Consider the following 27,321-nt stretch of genomic DNA (forward strand, 5'->3'; position numbering starts at 1 on the left):
CAGAAATGGAGGTGGGGGGATACAGAAAGCGGGGTGGGAGAGATACGGAAAGGGAGGTGGGGGGATACAGAAATGGAGGTGGGAGAGATACAGAAATGGAGGTGGGGGGATACAGAAAGCGGGGTGGGAGAGATACGGAAAGGGAGGTGGGAGGATACAGAAAGGGGGGTGGGAGAGATACAGAAATGGAGGTGGGAGAGATACAGAAATGGAGGTGGGGGGATACAGAAAGGGGGGTGGGAGAGATACAGAAATGGAGGTGGGAGAGATACAGAAATGGAGGTGGGGGGATACAGAAAGCGGGGTGGGAGAGATACGGAAAGGGAGGTGGGGGGATACAGAAAGCGGGGTGGGAGAGATACAGAAAGGGAGGTGGGAGAGATACAGAAATGGAGGTGGGGGGATACAGAAATGGAGGTGGGAGAGATACAGAAATGGAGGTGGGGGGATACAGAAATGGAGGTGGGAGAGATACAGAAAGGGGGGTGGGAGAGATACAGAAATGGAGGTGGGAGAGATACAGAAAGGGAGGTGGGGGGATACAGAAAGCGGGGTGGGGGAGATACGGAAAGGGAGGTGGGAGAGATACGGAAAGGGAGGTGGGGGGATACAGAAAGCGGGGTGGGAGAGATACGGAAAGGGAGGCGGCATGCTCAGAAGATGGTTTTAGTGGCGGTGTTTCAGATGGACAGGAGCGGGCGGTCTGGGGGTCATGGGCGAAGCAGCAGGAGCTGGCACCGGAGAATTTTGGCCCAGAGGACGGGAGTTGCGGGGTCAGATTTGCCGTAGGTCCCAAAGACAGAACGGCCGGGATGCGGGAGGAGGAGGAGCTGGGGAGGAGACGGGGACATGGAGACGGGGAAGCGGAATCGGCTCTGGAAGGAAAAAGTGGGAGCTCAGTTTACGCACATGATCCAGAATCTAACTTGGCCAACATCCATGGGCCTCAAGGGGATGATGCTGCTTTACACGAGCCAAGGATCAGGGCTGGAGCGCGACCACCCAAGGGCACAAACTGCCTAGACAGACGCTAGGCTAGATGCAGAGGGACCCAGCGGGGAGTAGCCCTTGGTAAATGTTTACCATTCAGGCCTTGACCCAAGGTCAGCGAAGCCTGCCCGGGACACAATGAGCTACAGGATGACAGCAGCGCATTATGAATGGGCCATTTCCTTAGCTGAGGAATGCCGGGGACAGCACGCCCGCCTGTGTGTGTCAGTCCCGGCGGCCGGCAGAGCTGTGCCAGGCTATTCGCAGCGTCCGGTCGCTGTGTAGAGCTGCGGCAGCACGGCACGGGCACACGACTGCCTGACAGCGAAGGTGCTACACTGATTGACGCCGGCCGCTGGTCTGGGCCCTGGCCTGCGGTGCAATACAGCCAACTGCCAGGGCGTGACTCCCGGCTGACGCCAGCTGCTGGTCTGAGCCCTGGCCTGTGGCGCAATACAGCCGACCGCCAGGGTGTGACTCCCGGCTGACGCCAGCCGCTGGTCTGAGCCCTGGCCTGTGGCGCAATACAGCCGACTGCCAGGGCGTGACTCCCGGCTGACGCCGGCCGCTGGTCTGGGCCCTGGCCTTCGGCGCAATACAGCCGACCGCCAGGGAGTGACTCCCGGCTGACGCCGGCCGCTGGTCTGCGCCCTGGCCTGCAGTGCAATACAACCGACTGCCAGGGCGTGACTCCCGGCTGACGCCAGCCGCTGGTCTGGGCCCTGGCCTGTGGCGCAATACAGCCGACTGCCAGGGCGTGACTCCCGGCTGACGCCAGCCGCTGGTCTGGGCCCTGGCCTGTGGCGCAATACAGCCGACTGCCAGGGAGTGACTCCCGGCTCACGCCAGCCGCTGGTCTGGGCCCTGGCCTGTGGCGCAATACAGCCGACTGCCAGGGCGTGACTCCCGGCTGACGCCAGCCGCTGGTCTGGGCCCTGGCCTGTGGCGCAATACAGCCGACTGCCAGGGCGTGACTCCCGGCTGACGCCGGCCGCTGGTCTGGGCCCTGGCCTGTGGCGCAATACAGCCGACTGCCAGGGCGTGACTCCCGGCTGACGCCAGCCGCTGGTCTGGGCCCTGGCCTTCGGCGCAATACAGCCGACTGCCAGGGAGTGACTCCCGGCTGACGCCGGCCGCTGGTCTGCGCCCTGGCCTGCGGCGCAATACAACCGACTGCCAGGGTGTGACTCTCGGCTGACGCCGGCCACTGGTCTGGGCCCTGGCCTGTGGCGCAATACAGCCGACTGCCAGGGAGTGACTCCCGGCTGATGCCGGCTGCTGGTCTGGGCCCTGGCCTGTGGCGCAATACAGCCGACTGCCAGGGAGTGACTCCCGGCTGACGCCAGCCGCTGGTCTGGGCCCTGGCCTGCGGTGCAATACAGCCGACTGCCAGGGAGTGACTCCCGGCTGACGCCAGCCGCTGATCTGAGCCCCGGCCTGCGGTGCAATACAGCCGACTGCCAGGGAGCGACTCCTGAATGATGCCAGCCCCTGGCAACTGTGGACTGACTCCTGCTTCGCGCCAGTAGACGTGAAAGGAGAATTGGGCCTCCAAGTGGATTCTCTGTGCTTCAAGACACATCCGTCACTGACCTGACAGCTACAAGGTGTGAGTCTGACCTCACTTAGCCCGGTGGAAATCAGGAGCAATCCCACTGACGTCGGGGAAGTTGCACCACTGTCGATCTGGGAAGAGATGAGAATCAGGCCCAGTCCCGTGCCCCTGTGGCTCCCCTTCCCACCCCACCCCATGTTTAACTTTGTGCCAGAAGCATGCCAGCCGGATTTTGGAGCAAAGCTCACATCTTTGATCAGGACGCAAGCACTAGACACAAAAGGGGAAAGAATGCAGCCAAAGGGACTTTACCCAAACGACAAAGCCCCATTTGTCACGGTCCCACACGATAGGTTCCCCCCCCAGCTTTGCCACAGTCTCTGGGAGGAACCCTTCCGTGTGCCAGACCCACCAGGGGTCTCGCTCTTCCTTCCACCTTTCCTTTTCAGGGGAAACTGAGGCACACATGGGTGTCATAAAAATACTACAGAAAATCCCCACTTTGTCACACTCTTTTCTCTGTGTTTCTTTGACAGTGTTTAGCCAGCTCGACCCAGAACAGGGCAGTGCGATCTCACCCAGCAGTTAGGTGAGACAGGAGCAGCATTCTCTGAAGAGTCCTTTGAGTGGAAAATACCATGCACCAGACCTTCTCTCCACCTGCTTATTACACCCCCACCCATCACTGCAGTGTCTGGGCACCTCTCAAACAGCCTGTGAGGAAGGGCGGCATCATCACCTCCCTTTCTACAGATGGGGGAACTGAGGCACAGAAAGGGGATGTGACCTTGCCAAGGTCACTCACAGCAGGCACTAGATCCAGATCTCCTCTGCCCCAGCCCAGCGCCTCAGCCATGAGACCCTCCTTCTAGCTCCGAGTGCTCCAGACAGACCGAGCCTTGCAGCTTTGACATCTCCCATGCCTCTCTGTCGCTGATGCGGCTGGGGAGAGGGAAGGGCAGGGAGGGGAGGCAGCGGGGTGGGGCAGGAGAGCATAAATCCCCTATCAGAGGGAGGTCGGGAGCGTTCAAGCCACTGCCAGCCCAAGCGGCTGCCGCTTCATTAGGGTGTCAGCGCTTGATAGAGAAATTGTCCGGCTGGCTGCCCCGCGCGGATCTGTCAGCGGATAGGTACAGGGCAGCTGGCACGCTGGGGGTGCTGTGCAGCTCCAACACTGGCCCTGGCTGTATTTAGGAGCTGGGGGGTGGGGTGGGGGGTGCAGATCCAAGGTGGGGGGAGGGGGTCTTTTCCCTCTTGATTCACCATTGTTGGTCTCTCTGGTCACTCCATTCCTTCGAATGTGGAGACAGCGCTTAGGAGAGACCCTTGGTGCTGGCCCTCCTTGACTTCCCTTCCCCTGGCATCTCACTCCTGGGGCCAGGCCCCTGGCAGTCAATGGAAAGACTCCCCACTGATCTGGATCAGGCCCCGCTGGAGCACAGAGAGATTCCAGCTGAGCGTTACCCCTGCAGACATCACGGCGCCGAGTCTCCCATCAGCGACCGTGTCAATGGAGTCACTCCGGATTGACATCCGGGTAAGGGACAGGAGACCCCAGCCCTGGTGCTCCCTTCTTGGGGATGATGGATGCCGCCGGGGCAGCCACCCTGCCTGCTTTGGTCTCCCTGCTGGCCGCAGCTGGAGGATCTGGCGGCCAACCCGCTCCCCCATTTCGGTGACGGATTGATTTGGCTCAGCGGGTCCCCCGGGGCGGTGCTCAGGCAGCCCAGGGCTGAATGGGCCCATTGTGCAAGGCCCATGTGGGTTTGGCAGATGTGTGCCAGCAGCGAGGTGGAAAATGTCTCGGTTCAACAAAAAAATCCATCCCAGAGGAATTTCCCAGGCTCCCCAGGTCCCCGGAGCTGACACTGCCCCCTGCGGCGTGACCCCTCTGGCTGAGATGGGGTCCCTGCTGAGTCACACAGGGACGTTCCCAGGCCCGGCCCGGTTCTCACAGGGGCTGCGCTTTGGCGCCACTGGAGGAACGCTGCTGCGAGAAAAGGCAGATCCCAGAGGTGCGTAAATCTCTCCACTCCGGTGGACACACAGAGGCCGGAGCTCCCCATCGGCAGCTGCGTCCGGGCCATAGTCACAGATGTGAATCCACAGTAACCCCCCAGGCTCCCTCCAGATATACACCAGTGTCACTGAGATCAGACTCCAGCCCTCCAGTGTATCGCTTCCGTTGGATTTAACCAACACACCTAAATCTTACCCCTGTTTGCCCTGCTGGCTCCGAGCCTGGCTCAGCCGTCATCAGCAAGGCCACCAGCCAACGGGCACTGTAGGCGCTTCCTTGGTGGAGCCGGCTGGTTTAAAAGCCCATCTTGGTTTTCAGATCTTGGGGGAGTTTGCAGGACTGGCAAGACAGAGAACTCACCCAGGAGAGGAGATGTACACCAATCCATGACGCCCATTCCCCAAGATGGGTCGACCATGCCTCGGGAAGAGCCTGTTCCCATGAGATATCCAGTCCCGTTCTCCAGGCAGCCCACCAGGATCAACCACCGCTAGCTCTGCTGCAAGTTGCTTGGCCAAAGGAGGAGGAAGAAGAGTCTCTGGCAGACGAAGGCTGCCACCGGGGAGAGACTGGATCGGTGCACTGCTTAGGCACGGACGGCCACGTTCCTCTCTTGGTGGAACACCGCTGGTTCCCCCCAGGGACGAAGGTGGTCCAGAGATCCCAGGGCTTGGCTTTCTTCCTTCCATGGCACGTCCTGCAGGTCACCCAAAGCCACCACTACAGCCCAAGACTCCAGTATCTCCAGCCTGAATGAACATTCTCCAAAGCTGGACCACGGCTCATTCCAATGGCCGCTTCCCCCCTGCTGCACCTTCACTGCAGCCGGCGGAGACACGGCAGCAACCGACATGGCCTGCGGTGCCTCTGTTCCCGCTCTGAGCCCATCACGAATCCCTTCACTGGCTCCCTCTTGCCTTTGAGCTTCCATTCCCCACCTCCTCTGCCCCAGGTCCTCCTCAGCCCCGTGCTGGTGTCCTCCACCTCGTCCCATCTGGATACCACTTTCTATTCCCGTGCCTGGGACTCCATCCTTCCCCTTGGGCACTCAACCTCCCTCCTCTCCCCATTCACGTCCCTCCTGAGAGCTCTCTTCTGCCTCCATGCTCTTCAGCGATGGGCCAAGGCAGGATCAAACCGACTGAACCAACCCAAGATGGCGTCATGTCTAAGGTGTCCAAGCTGTGTGGTCTCGGTCTGATTCAGAGTGATTGTTTTTTGGGGGCAGATTCTGATCCCCCTGAGCTAGTGTAAACACAGAGTGACAGCAGGGGATGAACGTGGCCAGTCTAATTTGTAGGCACCCGTAGCGTGGCAAAGTGCTTGAGAATCCCATTGTGGGCTGGGCGTTCTCTCCCTGGCCTCTTGGGACTGCCAATTCCTGACACAGGGTCACAACACACCACTCATGTCCCTGGGAGAGGCTGAGCTCAGAGATCACGGAGGGCAGTGCTGTGCTGCGGGGGCGGGAAGCTCCCAGACTCCTGGGTTCTCTGCCTCAAACTGCTGTGTGATCTTGGCCAAGCTGATCAGCCCTCTCTGTGCCTCTAGGAGACAGGGACGTTATCTGCCCCCCCCCCCCCCCCCCCCCACGGGAGGATGTGAGGATAACTCATTGGCTCTGAGATCCTCCGCTGAACAGTTCCCCAGCAATGCCATGGACAATTCTCTGATTGCCGCTGGATTAGTCTCAGGTGAGCCTCCCGAGTGTAACTGAATGAAAATACAGTAGTAGAGATGAGATACTTCGGTAAAATCCTGGGCATCTCCTACTTCGACCACGTCACTAACAAAGAGATCCACAACAGCATCACCCAGCGCGCTGGGGCATACGAAGCCTCCCGACGACCATGAAGAAGCACAAGCTGAAGTGATACGGCCATGTAACATGATCATATGGCCTATCCAAGCTCATCCACTGAGGGACAGCACAGGGGAAGAGCAGAAGAGATAGACGGGAGAAGAGCTGGATTGACAACATATACGAGTGGACAGGAATGGACTTCACAGAGACTCAAGCACTGACACACAAGCGTGAGGGGTGCAGACAATTGACTGATTGCTTATCAGTGATGGTGCCTCAGTGACCAACGTGGTTATGGGAGTGATTATGAGTCTCTGCTCCAGAGGGTCACGCCGGTTCCCCAGCACAGCTGGTGCTCTCCTGAGAACAGCTTCCTTGAGAGCCTTCCAGTCCCGGCAAGACCAGAAGCACACAGCCTTTCCCGGGGGGCCCTGGCTCCAGGCCTCCGCCCTGTTCGCTTTGGCAGACTGGAATTTCTGGCCCATGTTTTGCTCCATGTTCAATACAAACAGGTCCAGCCGCCCCCTTGCGCACCCCCGCCTGGCACCTCCTTACACCTCTCTGTGAACAGCTGGGTTGAGGGCAGCGTTCCTGGGATTAGAGGAGCACCTAGAGATCAGGAGTTGTCACGGAGTATTGGGGAACTCAGGGCCCTGCACCCCCGGCTTCCTACGATTCACTGCGACTCTCAGCCAGCCAGTAAAGCAGAAGGTTTATTTGGATGACAGGAATACAGTCCAAGACAGGTCTTGCAGGCACAGACAACAGGGACCCCCTCAGTTAGGTCCATCTTGGGGTCCCCGGGCATCCCAGCCCAGCCCCCCTTGGGAGGTCAGAGCCATCTCTGCCTCCCAGCCATCTCTCCAGCCTGCTTCCCACACTCTGGCTTCAGCGACCCCTCCCACAGCCTTTGTTCAGTTTCCCGGGCTAAGGAGTCACCTGGCCTTCAACCCCTTCCTGGGTTCTCATGTTACACACTCAGGTATGCGCCCTCGGGCTGTCTCCCATCCTCCAATGCAGACTATTCCAGCCACACTCCCCTGTCAGCATTCACAGACCACAGTGAGAACAGGCCCAGTTCGTCACACAGGGCTCCATGGTGCTTTTCAGACAAGACAATCTCTGCCACAGGGCTTATTACACATGGGGACCCAAAGCCCGATGAGATGAAGTAACATGGCCAAGGTCGCACAGGGGGAACTGTGGCAGAACTAAGAATTGATGGCAGGTCTCCTGAATCCCATGCCAGTGCCTTAACCTCTAGACCAGCCTTCCATGCCTTAGGAAAAACCCCTTCCCAGCCCTAACCATGGGGATCAATTTAACCCCCTGCATTGATCCTGGGTGGCCAGGCACCTAACCCCACCCTGCCCCCAGGAGATCACCCTGGGGTGACCAGTGGCCCGTTTCCCTTCAGTCCGGGTGGGGCGGGGGAGGAAGCCGCAATGGGAAGACGCGACCCTGTCCAGCTGCTGAACGTTGCATTGTGTGCAGTGGCACTCCCCGGCCTTTTCCTCTCCTTTATTGCCCTGCTAATGGGTTTGTGTCGCAGGGAGGAAATGATGCAGCCGCGGAGACAAATGCTTCTCTGGGAAACCTACAACCACCTGGCCGCTCCAAATGCTCAGTAACGTTCAGCCCCTCTGGGACACTACAATGCAGAGATGACTGGAGACAGCCCACACACCACCCCTGGGAGGGGGGAGGAATGGGGCTAGCTCCGTAGGGAAACTGAGGCACGGAGGAGTTGGGGGATGCTCAAAGTCACAGGGGGCTCAGTTCAACCTCCAAAGCACAGGCCTATGCTTCCTCTCCGGGCTCCCCTATGGGCAGCATGCTGCCCCTTGTGCCCCCCACCAGCTGCTGAGTCGTGGGGCGTGGCCATCGCCCCAGGGGGTGCAGGAGGCAGCATCCTGCGTTCGGGGGCAAGGGGGCACATGCATGATCTGCTGCTGTACAGATGCAGGGGGTAGCGAGGTTCTGCCTCTCCCCTCCCCCCACTGCTGCCATCCGCACCGTGGTCCAGCGTGTGCTTTTCAGAGCTCCAGCCAATCCATCCCACCCGACTCACACCCCAGCGATAAGCGTGTGCTTAAGAGTTTGGCTGGATCAGGGCCATTCGGTGCCGCAGGGCAGACCTGGGTCAGGGTCAGTCGTTCCAGCCGTGTGACCCTCAGCCTCCCAGCTCTGCTCGCCCCATCCCCGAGGCCAGGCCCCCTGTCTGGGCTGCTGTGATTCCCTTCCCCCAAGATCCTGCCTCAGAGGCCTTGTAGTGCCAGGCAGGAAAGCTTCCCGGCACCTGTCAGCTGTCAGGTGACTCCCCCCGCCCCCCGGCAGGGCCATCCCTAGCTCTTCTGGGGCCCTATGCAGCCCCCCCCAGTGGGAGGGGGCCAGGCCTCCACGGGGGTTGGGGGGCTAGCCCCAGGCCTCCATGAGGGAGGCTGGCTTGGGGGGCAGGGGGGAACCACCCCCCAGCACTCATCGGCGGCGCGGTGGGGGCCGGATCCCTGCACTTCCTGCCGCCGGTGCGTGCAGGCCCGGCCCTGCTGCCATCCTTAGGGGCGGGAAGAGGTGGGGCTCAGGTGGAGTAGGGCAGGGGCTTTGGGGAAGGGGTAGAGTGGGGGCAGGGCTGGGGCGGAGCAGGGGCGGGGAGCCTGGGGAAGAGGCGGGACGGGGCTGAAGCAGCACGCAGCTGCGCAGGGCACCAGGACATTTGGTATGGGTAAGGATGGCCCTGCTCCCAGGGAGATGATCAGCCTCAGCGAGGAGAATGGCCTAGCTCTAACCAGGGCTGGGATATCTTCCTTCCCGGCTTTCCCCTCCTAGACCACGTGGGGAGGCTACAAATGCGCTGATCAACAGAGCCACAGAGAAACCACCACCCTCAAGGCAGGCAGGGTGGTCTCCTGGACTCACAGCAGTGACTCAGGAGACCTGGGTTCTGGGCCCACCTTGACCAGCGTGTGCCCTGGGGTGAATCACTGCACTGTGCCTCAGTTTCCCCCCTCTGTCTTTCGAAGTTGTACGCAGGGCCTCTCTCGCGCTCACGACCTGTGCGTGCAGCGCCTAGCACAACCAGGCCCTCCTCTTGGTGGCTGCTACCCAGATGGATGAGCAAGCGCTCCGCAGAGAGCGTCAGGGGGCCAAGCGCTCCTCTCACTGGGATTAGAGGGGTGGAACAGAGAGGAGAATTTGGCCCATGCTGAGGGAAAGAAGCGAGAAAGCAGCCTCCCCCCTCCCAAAGAACCGGCAGCCCCCTTTTCAGCAACACCCCTCCCCGCTGGCACTAGGGCTCGGGTGAGCAGAAGGTGCCAGGCTGCAGTAATGCCAGGCCACTTTCGGTGTCCTCGCGCCCAGGTGGTGACTCACCTCCACCGTGGCTCTGCAGCTCATACCTCCGGAGAGATAAGGAGCGGGGAGATAAGGCCTGATGGCTAATCCGTTATGCAAACACAGCAGGCGGGAGGGGGCAGCTGCCACATGTGCCAGCAATAAAGCAGAAGTCTCGCCCGCTGCAAGGCCATGGCCCGAAAGGCCAAGTGCTTCTGAACCGGAGAAGGGAAAGAACCCAGGCGTCCTGCTCCAACTACAGGAACAGCACCCTTCCCAGAGCTGGGAGGAGAACCCAGGAGCCCCCACATTCAGCTCCCCTGCTCCAACCACTAGACGACACTCCCTCCCAATGCCAGGGCTGGAGCCCAGGAGCCCAAACTCCCAGTCCCTGGCAGGTGCTATGGGCAGGGAGCTGCATGGGGTGTCAGGAAGGCTGGCTTCTATTCCCAGCTCCACCGCTGATATCCTGTGTGACCTTGGGCAGGCCAGTTCCCCGCTCTGTGCCTCAGTTTCCCCTCCCACCCTTTGTTTGTCTTTTCTAAGAGCAACACTCTCTCCCAGAGCTGGGACAAGAACCCAGGAGTCCTGTCTCCCACTCTCTTGCTCGAACTGTAGTAACAGCAACACTCCCTCCCAGAGCTGGGAATAGAACCCAGGAGTCCTGTCTCCCGGTCTCTTTTCCCCAACCACTCAATCCTCCTTCCCTTTACAAAATTCTGTCCCCCGACGCATCCCAGGGCAGACCTGCTAATCACCAAGGCAGCCTGTGAGTCCTAAGGAGAATTACCTCCCTTAAGAACACACGGTTGTAAAACGCACGGGGGGAGATGGGTGTTAATATTTCATTGTATTAGTCACCGTGGAGTAACATTTGGACGACCTTTGAAATCGCTTTCACCGAGCTCCACGTCGCCGAGCGCTTGTGGCTGCCTGGGTGTGTGCTGAATGGGGACTGTATCAAAAGGACGCTCAGCGCGTGTAGGGCTTACTGCTAAGACCTGGCAGGCGGACACCTGGGTTCTGTATCCTCGCTCTGGGAGGCAGCGGGCACTGGTGGAGAGTGCTGGACTCAGGAGAGGAAAGAGAAGGCACTGCCCAGCTTCTGTAACGAGTTCCCCTACACACGGCAGGGCTTTGCTTTCCATCGGCACTTCACGTTTGCATTGCAGGAGGGCCTAGGAACCCCAGTCACGGCCCAGGCTCCCGCTGTGCAAGGCGCTGTACAGATACAGAATTATTCAATCCCTGCCCCACAGACCTTACAGTCTAATGACGTCGTCTAGAGGTAAGGGAAACGACCTCAGCTAGGCTGCAAAGGAGCGGGGGTGGGAGGGTGGGTTTACAGTGGAGCACAAATCGAATGCGAGCCACCGTGATGCAGTTACAAAAAAGGCTGGTATCACGCTGGGGTGGATTAACAGGAATGTCTTATGTAAAAACACGAGAGGTCATTGTCCCGCTCTGCTCGGCACCGGTGAGACCCCAGCTGGAGAACTGGGTCCAGGTCTGGGGGCCAGGCTTTAGGGAAGATGGGGACAAATTGGAGAAAGTCCAGAGGAGAGCAACAAACATGAGCAAAGGTTGAGAAACCCTGAGCTGTGAGGAGGTTAAAAAACCCAGGCAGGTCTCGTCTTGAGAAAAGAAGACTGAGGGGGGACATCATAACAGCCTTCAAATTCATTAAAGGGTGTAATTAAGAGAACAATGATCAATTGTTCTCCATGTCCACTGAAGGTCGGACAAAAAGCAACGGGTTTAATCTGCAGAAAGGGAGATTTAGGTTAGATAGTAGGAAAAACTTTCTAACTCTAAGTTAAACTCTGCTATAGACGTGCGAGGGAGGTCGTGGAATCCGCCGCTGGAGGTTTGAAGACCAGGCTGGACAAACCCCTGTCAGGGCTGGTTGAGGTGGACTTGGCCCTGCCTCAGCACACGGGGCTGGGTTAAACGGCCGCTCGGGGGCCCTTCCAGCCCCACACTTCCACGACCCTATGAAAAGCAAAGTCGCCGTGGCAGAGAAAGGGCGAGAGAGCACAGAGGGTGCCCCTCTTCGGCACGCTGCCCCCGCCACTGGAGGCAGGTCAGACCTTTCGAAACGTGAAGACCCAGGCCTGGGAAAGCAAAGCCATGAGTACCAGAACTGGATACCCCCATGCGATGGGAAGGTGACACACTGCATCCCTAACAGCTGTACTGGAGCCGGGTGGGGGGTGTCTCCAGCTGGGACTAACACAAGGAGAGGATGGTGCATTGACTCCAGACAGACGCACACCTCGCCCTCCACTAGGACCCAGCCTCTCTTGCCGGAGCAGCAGCGCTATCCCCTATTAGCGTAGTTCCTGCTTCCCCAGGCTTTGATTGATAACAGTGTCAGCAGTAATTGCAGAGCGGCTGCTAGCAGGGGGCGCAGGACGATGACAGAGCGGGACTGGGCCGAGCTGTTATTTGGGGGACAGAGGAAGAACGGATGTGATGGGGCCCAGCTGCAGACACGTTTCTTGCCGTAGCATCCTCAGATTAACAGCTGGGGTGCAGACGGGTGGTTCTGCCTGGTAGACCGAGCGACGGCTTCCTTAGGATCGCAGCGATTGCTTTACGCTTGGCCATAAGGGGCTCTGAACGAGGGCGGGCAGATCAGGAGGTGGATCCGTGGGTAAATACGTTAGCTCCTAACGTGGGGAATCAATCATCGAAGGCATCTGCTTCGGAACAGCCCATCCCCTGGCAGAGGCTGGACTCCTCCGCCAAGATGCACCGGAGTAAAGGAGTTCTAATAACGTGGCGGCACAAGCCAACCCTGCCCTGCTCTGCACCATCAAAGACGGAGTCAAGGACCTTCATATATTTCTAGATGGGCTTGGACATTCCTATGGACAAAAGCAGCTTCTGCTAGAGTGGAATTTACAAGGGCGTTCCGGCTGCGTGCTTCAAGGCCTGAGATGACGCCCAGGAAGAATTTGCCCTGCCCCCTCCCCCCCGCCCAGGACATATCCCATGTCGATCTGCAGCCTAGCTCCAATGCAGCTGGAGTATTAATATCGGGCTAGCGTGCCTTTCATGCCAAAGACGCTTACGCTACCATTTCAGAGGCAGCAGGTGCTACGGGCAGGGCACTGCATAGAAGGCTGGCTTCTATTCCCAGCTCCGCCGCTGCACTCGTGTGAGACCTTGGGCGAGTCATTTCCCCGCTCCGTGCCTCGGTTTCCCCTCCTGCCCTTGGTTTGTCTTGTCGACATAGATTTGGCAGTGCAGGGCTAACAAGAGCACAAAGCAGGAAACGCTTAGCTTAGCCAGGGATGGCGGCAGCTCTGGCTCCCGCTCACCCCCATGGAGCAGGCCACTTGTCGGGTCCCAGCCTGATGGTGCCCAACGAACTGGGCAATACCCTAGGCTGCACACTCTGCCCTTGAGCCCCCGTCTCGCCCCACCAGCTGGCCCTACTTCCTGGTGGTCTGGTCACTCGGCTCACGGCACAAAGCTTCCCACTGTGCAGCCCAGCCAACGCTTGGCCCGGGACTTTTATTAAACCAGCAGGTGGTATTGCTGGTGTAGAACTAAGCGGAGGTGCTGGAGCGGTGCGATCACACCCCTCCACGCTTGATGCACCGTGATGTTGCCCGAGCTCAGAGGCATCCAAAACGCAGCCCCTGGCAACCTAGGTGTGCTCCTGCAGCCTCGCCTATAACAGCGGGGCCAGCCACAGCCAGAGGCCCCCTCCAGGCCACCACCAAGGCAGATGCAAGTGGAGTCATGGGCATTTATTACCGAGAATCAATTGCTGGATCTGGGGCTGGAACTCCGTTCTCCCCAGGGTTCATTCAGTCCCGATGTAACTCACACTGGCTACGTTGTGATGTGTCCCATGCTAAGAGCCTACTACTGGCACTAGCCAGCAGAGTTACTCCTGCAGGTCAAGTGGCAGACGCCCAGACTCTTAGGGTTGGGAATCCCAGGTTCCCATCTTGCTGCTGACCTAGCTGGGGGTGTGTTACGCTTACTCACATTGAAGTCAAAGGGGGTGCGGTGGAGTAACTCGATCAGGATTTAACCCACTGGAAACGGTTAGGCACAGCCAGCAGGGGCCTGGCAAGCCGCTAGGATGATTTGAGCCAGCAGGGAACCCCTTGTTCACGTTCCAGCACCGCATCAAAGACAAGGGTGGGGTGATTTCCCAGCCCATGTTTTGGGGGGCACCCCTAGACACCGCCACGTCCCTGCCCCCCACCAAGAGATCGCTTCTCCGCAGGGCTCATCAGGATATCTCTAAGGATCACCCGTGTTTGGGGGAAGGGTGGTGCTCAAGGTGTTTTTTCTGCCCCCCACCTCCCCATCTCTATGTCTAACCACACACACCGGACCCGGCACCGAGCCGAACCGTGGCATGTTCTTCAAGACCAAAGCAGCAAAGGGCATTTACTAGGAGTCTACCACGCTGCACTGCCTTCCCCCTTTGGTCCTAAGAGGGAGCGTCGAGAGAGAAATCAAAGGCCTGGATCTCCCACCCCTCTTATCGGCAACGCGTGCTACGTAGCCCTTAGTCACCTGTTACAGCGCTGGCGCCACGTCACCGGCCTTCAGGGCCACGACATTTGTTTGCTCCATCCTGCCACGCTCTCTCGGGAGCGAGCCACCTGCTGACTAGCTGCTAGTCGATTTCCATATCATTGCTAAGATAGAGCCTGGTCAGTTTCATGATGGATGGTTCGAAACCCATACGGTGGGTGATTATGGATAACGTCACCGTCAGTCAACCAAATGGACCCTCTGTTTCTCACACACACACACAGACACACACACGTACATACACGCCCCTTCGCCTCCTCCCCAGGTCACCCCGCTCCAAAGGAGAACACTGTGTGTGCCCAGATCATTAAGAAATCAGCACTGCTGTCTTGATCCACGGCCCTTAACTCCTTGGGCCACTTTTATTTCCTCTGTCCCAGGAAAGTGCCTGGCACGCTGCAGCCTGCAGACACGTGATGCCTACAAACAAATGAACATCTGCACTATGCAGAGCGCTGGCCAGGTTTTGTTATCTGAAGGAGATCAGCGCGGCTGGCATTGTTTGCTTCTGTACAGTAGCCGCCTTTGGGTTCATTTCCTCTTTCCCCTTCAGCAGCTCTCAGTTATTTCTCGTGCGCTATCTTCCTTCCCCTCGCTTTGCAACACACACACAAAGAAATAAAAGCAGATCGATAGATACTGAGTATGCACCAGTAATGCTTCAAAGGAGAGTGCTATAAAAAAGCTCTTTCTCTCCCTCCCTCTTTCCCTGATTTCCACACACTCATTCCTTTCTGAGCTACCTACAAACTTTGCAATAATGCCTAAGAGTCATGGCCCAGGACCAACTGTGCTAGGCCCTGTACGAACACGGAACAATCCAGTGCTTCTCTTCTGTCTCAAACACAAGCACAATGAAACGGAAAGGTGGCAAATTCAAAATGGCTACAAATGCAATGCTGCCTTGTAATTGGCCTGTGGAACTCACCGCCACAGGAGGCCATGGAGGCCAAGAATTTAGCAGGATTCAAAGAGGGAGCTCTAACTGTCAGGGATTAGGATGAGTTTTTCAAGGGAGGCAAATGAGCCCACATCGGCCTGCTCTGGAATTTCTTGCCACTTCCTCTGAAGCACCTGGCACTGGCCAGTCAGAGACCGGAGACTGGGCTGGATGGACCTTGGGACTGATCCAGGCTGTCAGCTCCTATGCTCCTAATATCCGGACGTCGTCCACGTACGATCAACTGGCGACAGCCAGGTCCCTAATGGATTTCATGGAGGTGCTGGCTCTCCCCGTCCAAATGTCGACCCCAACTAAGGCTAAGATAGTGTGTGCAGCAAGAATGCCGGAGCCTTTGTAGAAGTGGGGGGTCCACCGGCACCCAAACCGGGGAGCCAGGGGGGCCATGCCTCCCCACTTTTTAACATCGCTGTAATTTGGGGGCAGAGGGCAGCATTTCCCACACACACCCAAACTGCAAACCTCAGGCAGATGCTGCGCTTCGCGGTGGGGGAGCTGATCTCCCTGCAAAAGCGGGGGCTGGGAATAGGCCCTCTGTCTCCTCAGACTGTCTGTATTTACTGACAAAGGCTCCATGCAAACTTGGCTGCCTGGGTGAAATTTCAGTCCCACCTTTCATGGGAGGGGGTCCAGTTTGCTGCCTGGTGGGATGGGGGTGGGAGGCTTCATTCCCTGCAGGGAGGGCTGGTAGAAAGGGTTCAGCGAGCCGACAGCAGGCAGGCCAGGAAGGGCCTTCAGCAAGTCTTAGGGAACAGAGACACTAGAAGTTTAAGGTCCTGCTCACACTGGGGTTTGGCCACTGACTCGCACGGAAGTAGGATCGGGCCCTAGCCTCTCGCTGGTTTCACTGTTGCCTTCTGAATACAGACAATGCTTCCTGCTCTGCAGGGGAGTGCGCCCGTCCTGGGCTGGTAGAGGCTCCGGGACAACATACAGTGAAGAGCGCAGCAGATCAGACCGGCCCCCAGCAGTGGCTAACCCCAGCGCTGCCGAGGAATGTCGTCTTCCGACCCCAAACACCCCTAGTCAAGAGCCCAACGGCGTTGCGGACAATCCCTTCCTGACCCCGACACGCTCAGCTCACGCCCTGAAGCCTGAGATCTGATTACCTCCCATCGCCCCCAGGGTCACTCGCTGTAGATTCACGTACCAGCAGTGCCCTTTCTGCCTCCCCCCACCGCTCCCTTGCGTTCAATGCTGATTTACACCAGGTGTGGAGCTGCCTCCAAAGTCTCCGTTCTCTGACCGATACTCACACAAACACCTGATGGCTACGCAACTTGGAAGGGGTGCGTGTGACACACACAGGCTCACACCAACACACACGCAGAGCACGGGGAGGGTGGGGGGAAGAATGCGGAAAAAGCAGCCTCCTGGACACAACTGAGAGTCATCCGCACAAGGACGAGAGAAAGAACAGAGGAAGGAGAGGAGGAGGACATAGACGAGGAAGAGAGAGAAGGGAAAGCGCGAGAAAGGAGGGGAAAGAAAGAAAGAGGGAGTAGAAGAGAAGAGAGGCAGAAAAGTGCAGAAGAAAGCCGGGAACTAACAATCCAGGGTGAGACCACAGGGAAAGACAAATGATCAGGGGCTGGGCAGGGGCTAGGAATTTCAGGAACTGCCCTCGGCATTAATAATAAAAAGTGAAGGGGTTTTTTGGCCTTACACTGTCCTGGATGGTCTCCATCTTCCAAGCCCATCACCAGCCCCCGAGATGGTCGCAGGGATCTCTGGACAGGGCAGCTCGCCGAGGCTGTGAGTGGATGTGCTCTGCCTGCAGGAGCCGGGGCCGTCCTACCCGCTTCCTCCAGTCCCCTGCAGGAATCCCACTTCTCCGCAGCCGCGGGCGACCTCAGAGGCAGAGGCTGTTCCAGGCGGCTGTGCTGTCACCGGCGAGCTGTTCGGAGCCTGGAGCGCGTGGGGTCCACCCGGTGAAGGGGCGGGGGAGGGACCCACCAGAGGGACACCCCGCGCTGTCTAGCAAGCAAACCACATGCGAGGGAACTCGGAAGCTCCCTGTTTTCAGCCACGTCTCCGCCCCCCCCCAGTCATATCTCCCTTTCCAGCTGCGGCGAGAGCAGCTGCTTAGCCTGGCCTCGCTGTGTCGATTGTACTCCTGTTACCCTCCCCGCAGTGGTGACCACAGCCGTGCCACCATGTTACTGTCTGGCCTAACTTAGGATGCTCCATCTACCCCAGCCGCCTTGCCCAATACTGCCAGCACATCACTGTGCCTCCCCCAAAAGTCACAGGCTTCGGGAGCCTCGCAGTGCCAGGGCTTCTCCCAGAAGCAGGTGGAGGCCACTTAAACCCAGAGGAAACGTCCCACTGCTTGCTGGAATGATCCTTCTGTGCTGGCACTGACCTTTCCCAGCCTGAACCGTGCCATCCAGGGCACCCCGCTCGCACCTACGCCAACGGAGTTACGAGGCAGGCAGGTCACTGAGCCTGCAGTCCTTCCTCACGAGAGCTGCTACTGAAATGTTTGTGTGAGTGAGGGCTTGCAGGGCGGGGCCTCCCCTTCCTCAGGCCGGGGGGAGGAGGGGTAAGTACAGGGCCAAGGAGTGACCTGCAATTACTGTACACGCCAATTAGTGCTTACAAGGATCAGACCGCGGCAATGCCAACCTCCAGCACTACAGACACACAGGAGCGGTGCCAGGGTTTTTGCCGCCCTAGGCGGCAGCGCTCCTCCTCTGAGCATTCGGCGGCTGGGGTCCTTCCGCTCCACGTCTTCGGGGCACCTCGGCGGCAGGTCGTGGAGTGAGTGAAGGACCCGCCGCCGAATTTCCACCAAAGACCCAGAGCGGAAGGACCTCCCGCCGCCGAATTTCTGCCGAGGGCGGCAAAATGCTGCCCCCCAAATCCTGCCACCCTAGGCGACTGCTTAGGGTCACCTAGTGGAAGCGCCGGCCCTGAAGACACAACACCTACAACAAACAGAACGGAATCCACCCCGTTCTCTACTGCCCATTCCACCTCAGGGCCCAGGCATGCGAGCCTGGCTCCCACACCTCCTCTGTGCTTGTAGGAGTAGTCAGGAGCATAGCAGGGTCGGAGCCAAAAGCCACTGAAATCAACAGAAGCTTTTCCATTGCCTTTAACGGGCTTTGGGTCAGGCCTGCAGAGATCCTTATTCACTGCCTTCAGTGGAGCCGGGTCCCAGTGAACGGCACAGGGATTGAGCTTGCGGGGTAATGGACGCCGCCTCATTGGGTGCCCTCTGGGGCCCAGGCAGGATTAATATTTCGCTCTTTCACCCCCAGCTCTCGAAGCGCTTTCTATGTCTATGTCCCACTGACCGACAAGACCCGGGGAGAGAAAGTGACTAGCCCAGGGCCACTCAGCAGAGATGGGAACAGACCTGCCTGCTAGTCTTGGACCCTGTCCGCAGCTCCACACTGCCTCCCAGTGCCCACGGAGCCAACCCAGCTGTTGATTTTGCTACAATTTGCAGAGGGCTAGATCCTGCCACCCTGGCTCACACCGACCCCGTGGGCCAGCCAGAGGAATGATTGGCTCCTTAGCATGGGTCAGGCTCATAGAATCATAGAATAGCAGGGCTGGAAGGGACCTCAGAAGGTCCAATCCCCTGCTCAAAGCAGGACCAATCCCCAGACAGATTTTTGCCCCAGATCGCTCAAAGATTGAGCTCACAACCCTGGGTTTAGCAGGCCAATGCTCAAACCACTGAGCTAACCCTTCCCCCACCATGTGCTTAACTTCAAGGGATTCTTAGCCCCCAGGAGTCATTGTGTGACCATCCCAGTAACTCCGTGTTACTAGGCCTAGGATAGCAGGAGTCAAGCCCATGCACAAGGAAGAGTTTTTGCAGACCTGGGCAGTCAGGGCCAACCCCCATGCCCACTGAGCTCGGAAGGAATTTTGCCATTGACTCGAGTGGGACCAGAGTGTCTATGAGGAGAATGATCTGGGATCCCCCGTTTTTTTCTCTTTATTACTATCGATGGTACTTATATGACACCCCCCCTTTACTGCGGTATCTGAGCACCTCCCACTCTTTAATGTAATAGCCTCCCCAAGCCCCTGCCAGGCAGGGCAGTTCTATCATCCCCATAGCACAGGTAGGAAACTGAGGCACAGAGAGACTGAATTACTTACCCACGGTCACACAGGGAGCCTGCAGCAGAGCAGGACTTAAACCCGGGTCTCCTACGCGGCGAGCTCACACCCAAACCACTGGATCATCCTCCCTCTCACCTATCCTGCCTTTATTCCCTCTCAGAGGTTCTGTCTCCCGTCCAGCACTGAGGGCTGGCTACCGCTCCCCCTGCTGCCCGCAAAGGCTGTTCCTTCAACGGGCCAGCAGGGAGCGACACACAGCCCTTCCTGCGCTCTAGCGCCCTCTGCCAGAGCAGCACACCTAGGCCGGCACCCTGACTGCGACCCACCCCCGTGCAGCTGGGTGTGTATTAGACAAGCCCCAAGTGCTCTTTGCACAGTGGTTTGTGTTACACATCCTATCACCAGCCATTTTTCATTAAGAGGGAAATGAATGTGTTTCCCTCTTTTCCAATCACAAATCAATCTGCCGTTGCCCTCGGCTATTTGCAGAGCACTTTTTTGTCTCCGGTTATTGCCTTTCAGCCTTGTTCGGCTCATTCCCCTTCCTGCATTCGTGGGCTCTTGATTAACGCTGCCAGGTCCCATCCTGCGTGCGGAAAAGTCGCCCAGAGCACATGGGCCCTGAACAAATCCCTGGCTAACAAACCCCGTCACTGCTAAGAAAGCAGGGCAGCGAGGGGACACTTTCCAGATCAAATTTGGAGGGTGGAGTTCCTCCATAGAGAGATCCTACGTGAGACCTATGCACCACCTGAGTCATGTTCTGAGGGTATAAGAAACACCTTGTATCGCCTCCCCCATAGGAGAGTATCGAGAGAATTCCCAGCCTGTATGATATTAATGACACCGGAGCTTTTAAAAACTGACTGGATTTGTTTTCAATCCCACGTAGGGATGCTCTTCGCCTGCAGTTTGCATCACCCTCAACAAGGATGGTGGAACTAGAACGGTCAGTTTCAGTTTGTGTATAGTCAGTTTCATTTCCAGGTTGTCAGGTAGTAGCACAAGTCTGTGGTGTTTGGCTTTCCCAGTATCTTACTAGGCTCAGGGGCCTGACTGGACCTCAGGAGATTTAGGTTAAAATTTCCAGCCTTGCCACAGACTCCCTTTGGCCCAAATCCTCAAAGGGGAGTTAGGTGCCTAAATACCTTTGAGGATCTGGACTGTGGCCTCTCTGTGCCTCAGTTCCTCATCTGCAAAATGGGGATAATGAACTTTCCTTTGCCCATCTGGTCTATTTAGATTAAAACCACTCTAGGGCAGGGGCTGTCACTTATTGTGTGTTCGCTCAGTGCTGGGGCCCCGGTCTCCGCTGGGTCGGCTAAGTGCTACTGTAATACAAATATGGATTTCATGATTTGGCCAGAGCAATCCCCTCTGAGGCCTTACACGCCACCGGCCCCCTCCACAATCTGCAACACAGAAAAAATTGCGACATCGGGGATTTGGGGGACATACTGTTACAGTCGTAATAATAACCCTTTACACTTCACTGTGAGCTTCCACCGGAGGATTAACAGACCAAGCCTCCCAGCCACGCTGGTAAGCAATCTTATCCCCATTTTACAGATGGTGCAACTGAGACACTCGGGGGCATTAAGTGACTGTTCCAAGGTCCTACGGGGAGTCTGTGTCAGAGACAGGACCTGAACAATACTCCCACCCTATGCCTTCACCACAAGGCTGCCCTTCCTTGACCTCTGCCAGGGGGGTCTCAAATTTAGTGTTAACCAGGAACTACCAGAGAGCAAGAGGTATCAGCCCTGGGAGGATAGAGAGTCCAGGGGTTAGAGCACTAGGCACTAGATCTTGGTTCACGTTTATGGCCTGCCACAGACTTCCTCTGTGACCTGGGCCAAGCCACATTGGCTCCGTTGACACCTGGAGCTGGGCGTGTGATTTCCAGGTGGAGGGCTAGCTCTGATCAGCGAGCACGTTACACAGAGAGGGTGGCCACTGGATTGGCGGCCTCAGTATGCCCCTGGCCCCCAAGAGGGATGTACTGGGACCGGGCTGCTACTTGGTTTCTGGGGAATTAGCAGGAGCATGTCTCCTGGGAATCCCCCCCACACACACACACCCAGCTCCAGGTCTGGTTGCTCTGTGCCCAAACTCTCCAGCTATGAAACAGGAATGTAATAACCCCCCGGGGTTGTGGCCAGGAGGATGTGGAGGGGCTGGGGGGATGGGGCCATCCCTGGCTGTTCTCGCAGCCCCAGCCCCAGAAGTTGGCTCCCTGCGGTTTCCCAGGAAGTGCCTGGCACGTTACCGTGTCTGGCAGCGCTCGGCAGGGCAATAAAACGGCTGGGTAAAAATAAACAGGCGCAACCTGCCATTGTTCGGATCCGGAGCCGGCGGGCGGGTCAGTTACTTGGCGGCGTGACGGGGGCAGGGGCAGGCTGCGAGAACCAGCTGGCACCAAAGTAGGGAGACCAGACAGCAAGTGTGAAAAATCAGGACAGGGGGTGGGGGGGAATAGGAGCCTATATAAGAAAAAGACCCAAAAACCGGGACTGTCCTTATAAAATCGGGACATCTGGTCACCCTACACCAAAGGGGGATGAGCTGTGGGGGATGAGCCCACCTCAAAGCACTGCAGAGGGGCCCGGAGGGGCAAAGCCGGGGGAACCCGCCCGGGGTGAGGACCGCCCGCCCGCGGTGACTGGGCGGAAGTTTGCGCCGGTTTTCCGCGGGTCTCCGCTCCGAGCAAACCCAGCGGGCGGCGCGGGGTCAGCCCCGGTGCAAAGCAGCCGCAGACCCGTCCCACTGGACCCTCCCTCCCCCAGCGCGCCCCAGCTTCCCCTGGCGTGTCGCGGGGCCCCTGCCCCCGGGGGGCTCCGCCCCGCACCCCCGGCCCGGTCCCGCCGATCGCTGGAACCGGGACAACCGGGGAGCGACGGAAAGTTCACCCCGCTCCAGCGAGCAGGGCGCGGGCCGCTCCGGCTAGCGAGAGACACCCACGGTCCGCTCCCCCCCGGCCCCGATCGCCGCCAGCCAAGGGGGAAGAATGAATGAGGGAGAAGAGCGAAAGAGCTTGTGAGGAAGGGAACGAGAAAGAGAGAGCGGAAAGGATGGGGGGGAGAGAGAAGGGGAAAGACTGAAAGAAAAAGATAAGGAAAGTGGAGCGAGAAAATGAAAGAAGGAGAGAGAGAAGGAAGAGAGATTGAAAGGAGAGAGAAAGGTGGGAGAAAGCAGAAAGAGAAGGGAAAGAGGAGGGAGAAAAGAGAGAAGGAAAAGGAGAATGAAGGAGGAGAGGGAAGGAGAATGAAGGAGGAGAGGGAAGGAAAAAGAGAGGGGCGGAGAGGAAAAGGAAAAGAAATGGAGAGAGAGAAGGGGACGAGGTTGAAAGAGAGAGAGAAAGAGGAGGAAGAAAAGAGAGAAGGAAAAGGAGAATGAAGGAAGAGAGGGAAGGAAAAAGAGAGGGGAGGAGAGGAAAGGGAAAAGAAATGGAGAGAGAGAAGGGGACGAGGTTGAGAAAGAGGAGGAAGAAAAGAGAGAAGGAAAAGGAGAATGAAGGAAGCGAGGGAAGGAAAAAGAGAGGGGAGGAGAGGAAAAGGAAAAGAAATGGAGAGAGAGAAGGGGACGAGGTTGAAAGAAAGAGGGAGGAAAGAGAGGAGAAAGAGGAGGGAGAAAAGAAACAGAAGGAGGAGGGAGAGAAAGAAAGAACAAGAACTAGAGAGAGGGGAGGGGAAGCGGCGGAAAGAGAGAAGGAGGAAAGAGAGAAGGAAAAGGAGAGAGAGAGAAGGGAAAAGCCCGAAGGAGGAGAGAGAAAGCAGCCAGCCCGAAGGAGGAGGCAGAGCCCGGTGCCCGCTGGATGCGAGCCCACCCCCAGCCTGTCCCCTCGAGGACCCCCCAGCCCACCCAGCCCCGCCCTGGGCTCGCCGGCCCGAGAGCCCCCGGGGGGCGCGGGAGGGGGGGGAAAGCGGCTCCTACCTGTAGCGCCTCGGAGCTGGGCAGCGTCTCCTCCGCCTTCAGGAAAACCTGCTGGCCCCGTCTAAAAAATTGAACAACCGCAATGAGTATGTGGGGCAGGATCAGGACCATGCTGCTCCCGGGCCGGCTCCGCTTGTCTCCCTCCTCGGCCAAGGCCAGTCCTAGCTCCGCCGCCGCCCCTCCCCTCGCCTCCCTCCCCGCCGCTGCCAGGGGCTTGGCTTCGCATCCACACCTGCTCCCCAAAGCGCCGGGGCCGGGCGCAGCAGGGCTGTCCCGGGGGCAGGCAGAGCCCGGCGCTGGAGCGGCTGCAGGCAGCAGGCACTGGCAAGGGGAATGCAAGGAGAGGGGTCCTCTGGGTCCTAAGCACCTGCAGGAGGGAGCCAGGCCAGCGCCCAGAGCCTTCCCTTTCCCAGTCAGTCAGGGCATGGGCTTAGCAGACATGGTGGAGCAGGGAATGCAATCACCCAGCAGGCTCCCGCCATGCTGCACACCCAGGCCCCAGAGAGATGGGGGAGCCAGGCTTAGATCCCTGGTCCCTCACCTCTAACCCCCCCCCCCCCCCCATCTCCAGCTAAAGAAGGATCCCTCAGCTGTTAGCAGTAGTAGGTCTTTTATCCTTAGCTGCTAGAGGGCCCCATGCACACACACTCACAGCCACTACATTGCAATGTGCTATGACAGCGGTAGTGCCGGGAGAAGGACGCAGCTGGGGAACCGAGGCCCAGAGACGTTAAATGACTTGCCCCAGTTCATCGACGGAGTCTGTAGCAGAGCTAGGAATCGAACCTAAGTCTCGGGCCTAGTCCGGTGCCACCGCCAGCCTTCCTCTTGTCCCGCTAGGCGTAGGGGCAGGAAGCGGTAGGGCCTGCCGGGGATCTGGGTGGCACTAGGGCAGGCTGCCCTCCCTTAGGCCTGGTCTACACTACGGGGTGGATCAATCTAGGAGACACAACTTCAGCTACGAGAATAGCGTCGCTGAAGTCGACGTATCTTAGATCGAATTAAAATTACTTACTTCGCGTCCTCGCGGCGCGAGATCAATGCCCGCGGCTCCCCCGTCGACTTTGCTTCCGCCTCTCACCGAACTGGAGTTCAGCAGTCAACGGGAGAGCGATGGGGGATCGATTTGCCGCGTCTACACGACACACGATAAATCGATCCCCGATAGATGGATCGCTACCCACTGATCCGGCGGGTAGTGTAGATGTACCCTTAGTGCCTCCTGGAACCAGCTTAAACTGAGAGAGGGCCCCAGGCCACAAAGTGTGACTTTCCCCTGCCTGGGGGCTCTGGGGCATTGCCTGAGGCTCTGCTCTGGTTAGTGGGGGAAGCCGTAGAGTGGATCCTGCTGGGCCATGGGTGGTTAACTTTAACCCCACCCGGTGTGCAGGGCCCAAGGATGTGCCCATGAGGAAAGCCTGCTAAGGGCTCGCCTTACTCAGGCGAGCAGTCCCATGGATCCCAGCAGCATCCCTTGGGATGTGGTCTCGGGGCCACCCAGAGGATTCAGGGGGCCTGGGGCAAAGCCATTGTGGTGGCTCCTTCCATAAAAAAAAGTTGCAATATTATAGAATACTATATTCTTGTGGGGGCCCCTGCGGGGCCTGGGACAAATTGCCCCACTTGCCCCCCCCCTTCCCCCGGGCGGCCCTGTGTGGTCTATACAATTAGCCTGTGGAACTCCCTGCCACAAGTAACACATGAGAACTGGAGGGAAGGTGAATTCTCTCACTTTCCTGCTCGCCTGTGAACAAGCCAAACAAGGGCAGAGCTGGACCAAGCCGCCAGCCATGCAGCAGCTCAGGCACCAGCCATCACTAGTATCTACCTGTTTATTCACGCCCAGCGGGGGGCTGACCAATCCTGGGGTTTGGAGACGCTCAGAGCAGCCTTCCCTCTCCCAGCACTGCCGACAATCAGTGGGGAGAGGGCCGGGCCTGGGCTGCAGGCTTCCACCCTGCCCAGGGATTGGGTCATCCACACATCACCTTGCCTGGGGAGACGGCGTGGGACGGGGAGCTCTCAGACAGGATCAGTTACACGCCCCCCCCTTGGTCAACTCGCCACACCCCCCTCCTGAGCACGCCGCACACAAAGCAACCTGCCCCTCACCTGCCCAACAGAGCAGCCCACACAGCTCAGGTCCCAACTCTGCAGGGGCAGCTCCAGGCACCAGCGCAGCAAGTGCGTGCCTGGGGTGGCAAGCCACGGGGGGCGGCCTGCTGGTTGCTGTGAGGGTGGCAGTCAGGCAGCATGCCTGCGGGAAGTCCGCCGGTCCCGCGGTTTCCGCGACAATTCAGCGGCAGGTACGCTGAAGCCGCGGGACCGGCAGATCACCCGCAGGCGTGCTGCCGAAGGCTGCCTGACTGCCGTGCTTGGGGCAGCAAAAAACATAGAGCCGCCCCTGCAACTCTGCACAGACTCCCCGTATGGCCCTGAGCAAGACACGTCGTCACTCTGGGCATCAGCTGCCTCCCGTCTGTGACATGGGGATCGTGATCCTCCCCTTCTCCAGCCCTCTGTCTGCTTCTGCTGTAAGCTCCTAGGGGCTGGGGCTTGCACAACAGTGCCTCGCACAAGCCCTGATCTCAGTCGGACCCGGACGGCACTGGTGGAACACATATCATAGTTCATTGATTGAAGCATTTGAACTAGATGGACTCCCAAGATCAGAAATACCCCGCCCCCTACACACACGCACTCCGTGACCGCTGTACTATACTGAAGCAGTGTGAAAAAATCACCAGCCTTTTGCAGAAGTTCTCCCGCACCAATAACTTTGCCTTCCAAATCACGGCGTGTTAGCAGAAAATCTCCATGCCAAAAGAGAATCCTTAATTCAGCTTTCCTGCTGCCGGGGCCCTTTGTGCATGTTTGAAACGTTGACTAGCATCTGTCCTTCCTTTGCTTTGACAAGATCGCTCCCGACAAGGGGACCACCAGGGCACAGCCGCAGAGAAATGTTCAAAGAGCCACCACGCGTAGGTTTTAATAAAGTGATCCGTGTCCCTGGGAAAAGCCCCGGGCAGACCGCGAAGGAGCCGATCAATAAATAAATCAGCGTCAGGAGGGTTTGATTTCAGGTGTGCTGCTCTTCGCCTCCAGCGGTTGTTTGGCTTTGCTTTGAAATATGGATCCAGTTACCAGGCTCTCCGTATGCGTGCTGACTCCCGATTACCACGTCCAAGCCATTGCTTTAATGTCTGTCTCCCCATCCCGCTCACTATATGGCTGCACTATATAGTGTTGATCCCCAGTACTCAGAGCAACAACCCTAGGGCTATTCGTATACAGGGCCGGCGAACCTCAAACCTCCAGCGCTCAAGTCAAAGCCTCTACCACTTGAGCTAAAGGAATAATTCCTCTAGCTGTAAGCCACTAGTAGGCTATTGTAACGCTATAGACAGCCACTAGGGGGAGATATGACCAAACACAACGAGCATCCACACAACACCCCCATGCGGTCTGGGAGTGTTATTACTATAGGTAAATAACGGGGTAAAATTACTCCCCAGCATCTACTGACTGGCCTTTGAAGGTAGCTATCCTCCTACCCCCTGTGGCCTCACTTTAGGCCTATGATGGCTCGTTGCTATGGATATTGGCACAAAGCAAAATCTGGGCCCAGATTTGTTTGATTTCAAAATGTGTTTGGGACAAAAGTTTAGAAAAAGCGAGCAGGGCTCGGGAAACACCACCACGTGTCCTACAGCCGCACCAATAACGAATCCTGACTCATCGCACACGGGTGGTCTTTTGGTTACCGCTGGGAGCCAGGCGTTTTGGATTCAGTTGCCAGCTCTGCCCCAGCTTCCCACCATGACTGTGGTCCCCCAGCACCCCAGACCCCGGGGATTTCGGGAAGTAACCTTCGCCATTGTGCCCCACTTCTGCATTAGGTGACCAGGGAACTCACAGACATGGGTTGGCCAGTTTCCGGGGCGCCACCACCCGCTTCCTGATAGGCCACATGGTTGTGTGGCCCTGATCACTGGCCCCTATATATATAAACCTCCTGCTTCCATTCTGGCCTTGGCTAGCCATTCATAGAGTCATAGACTCTAGGACTGGAAGGA

General features: G+C 58.0%; 1 protein-coding gene across 2 annotated transcripts in view; it reads right to left on the reverse strand.

Annotated features, from left to right (window-relative positions):
• The window catches only part of PDE2A (phosphodiesterase 2A), a 276,311-nt gene extending 252,884 nt beyond the window's left edge, over window positions 1-23,427 (reverse strand). The window contains exon 1 of one of the 2 annotated variants that reach the window (XM_054015920.1): window positions 23,246-23,427. In XM_054015920.1, the coding sequence (XP_053871895.1) occupies window positions 23,246-23,356 (111 nt within the window). In that variant the 5' untranslated portion in view covers window positions 23,357-23,427. Of the gene's footprint in view, window positions 1-16,892; window positions 17,264-23,245 lie in introns of those variants that run through there. The other variant, XM_054015921.1, reaches the window with a different exon arrangement.
• Between the last annotated feature and the right edge of the window lie 3,894 nt (window positions 23,428-27,321).

Source organism: Malaclemys terrapin, chromosome 1 (genome assembly GCF_027887155.1).
Source record: "Malaclemys terrapin pileata isolate rMalTer1 chromosome 1, rMalTer1.hap1, whole genome shotgun sequence".
NCBI lineage: Eukaryota > Metazoa > Chordata > Testudines > Emydidae > Malaclemys > Malaclemys terrapin.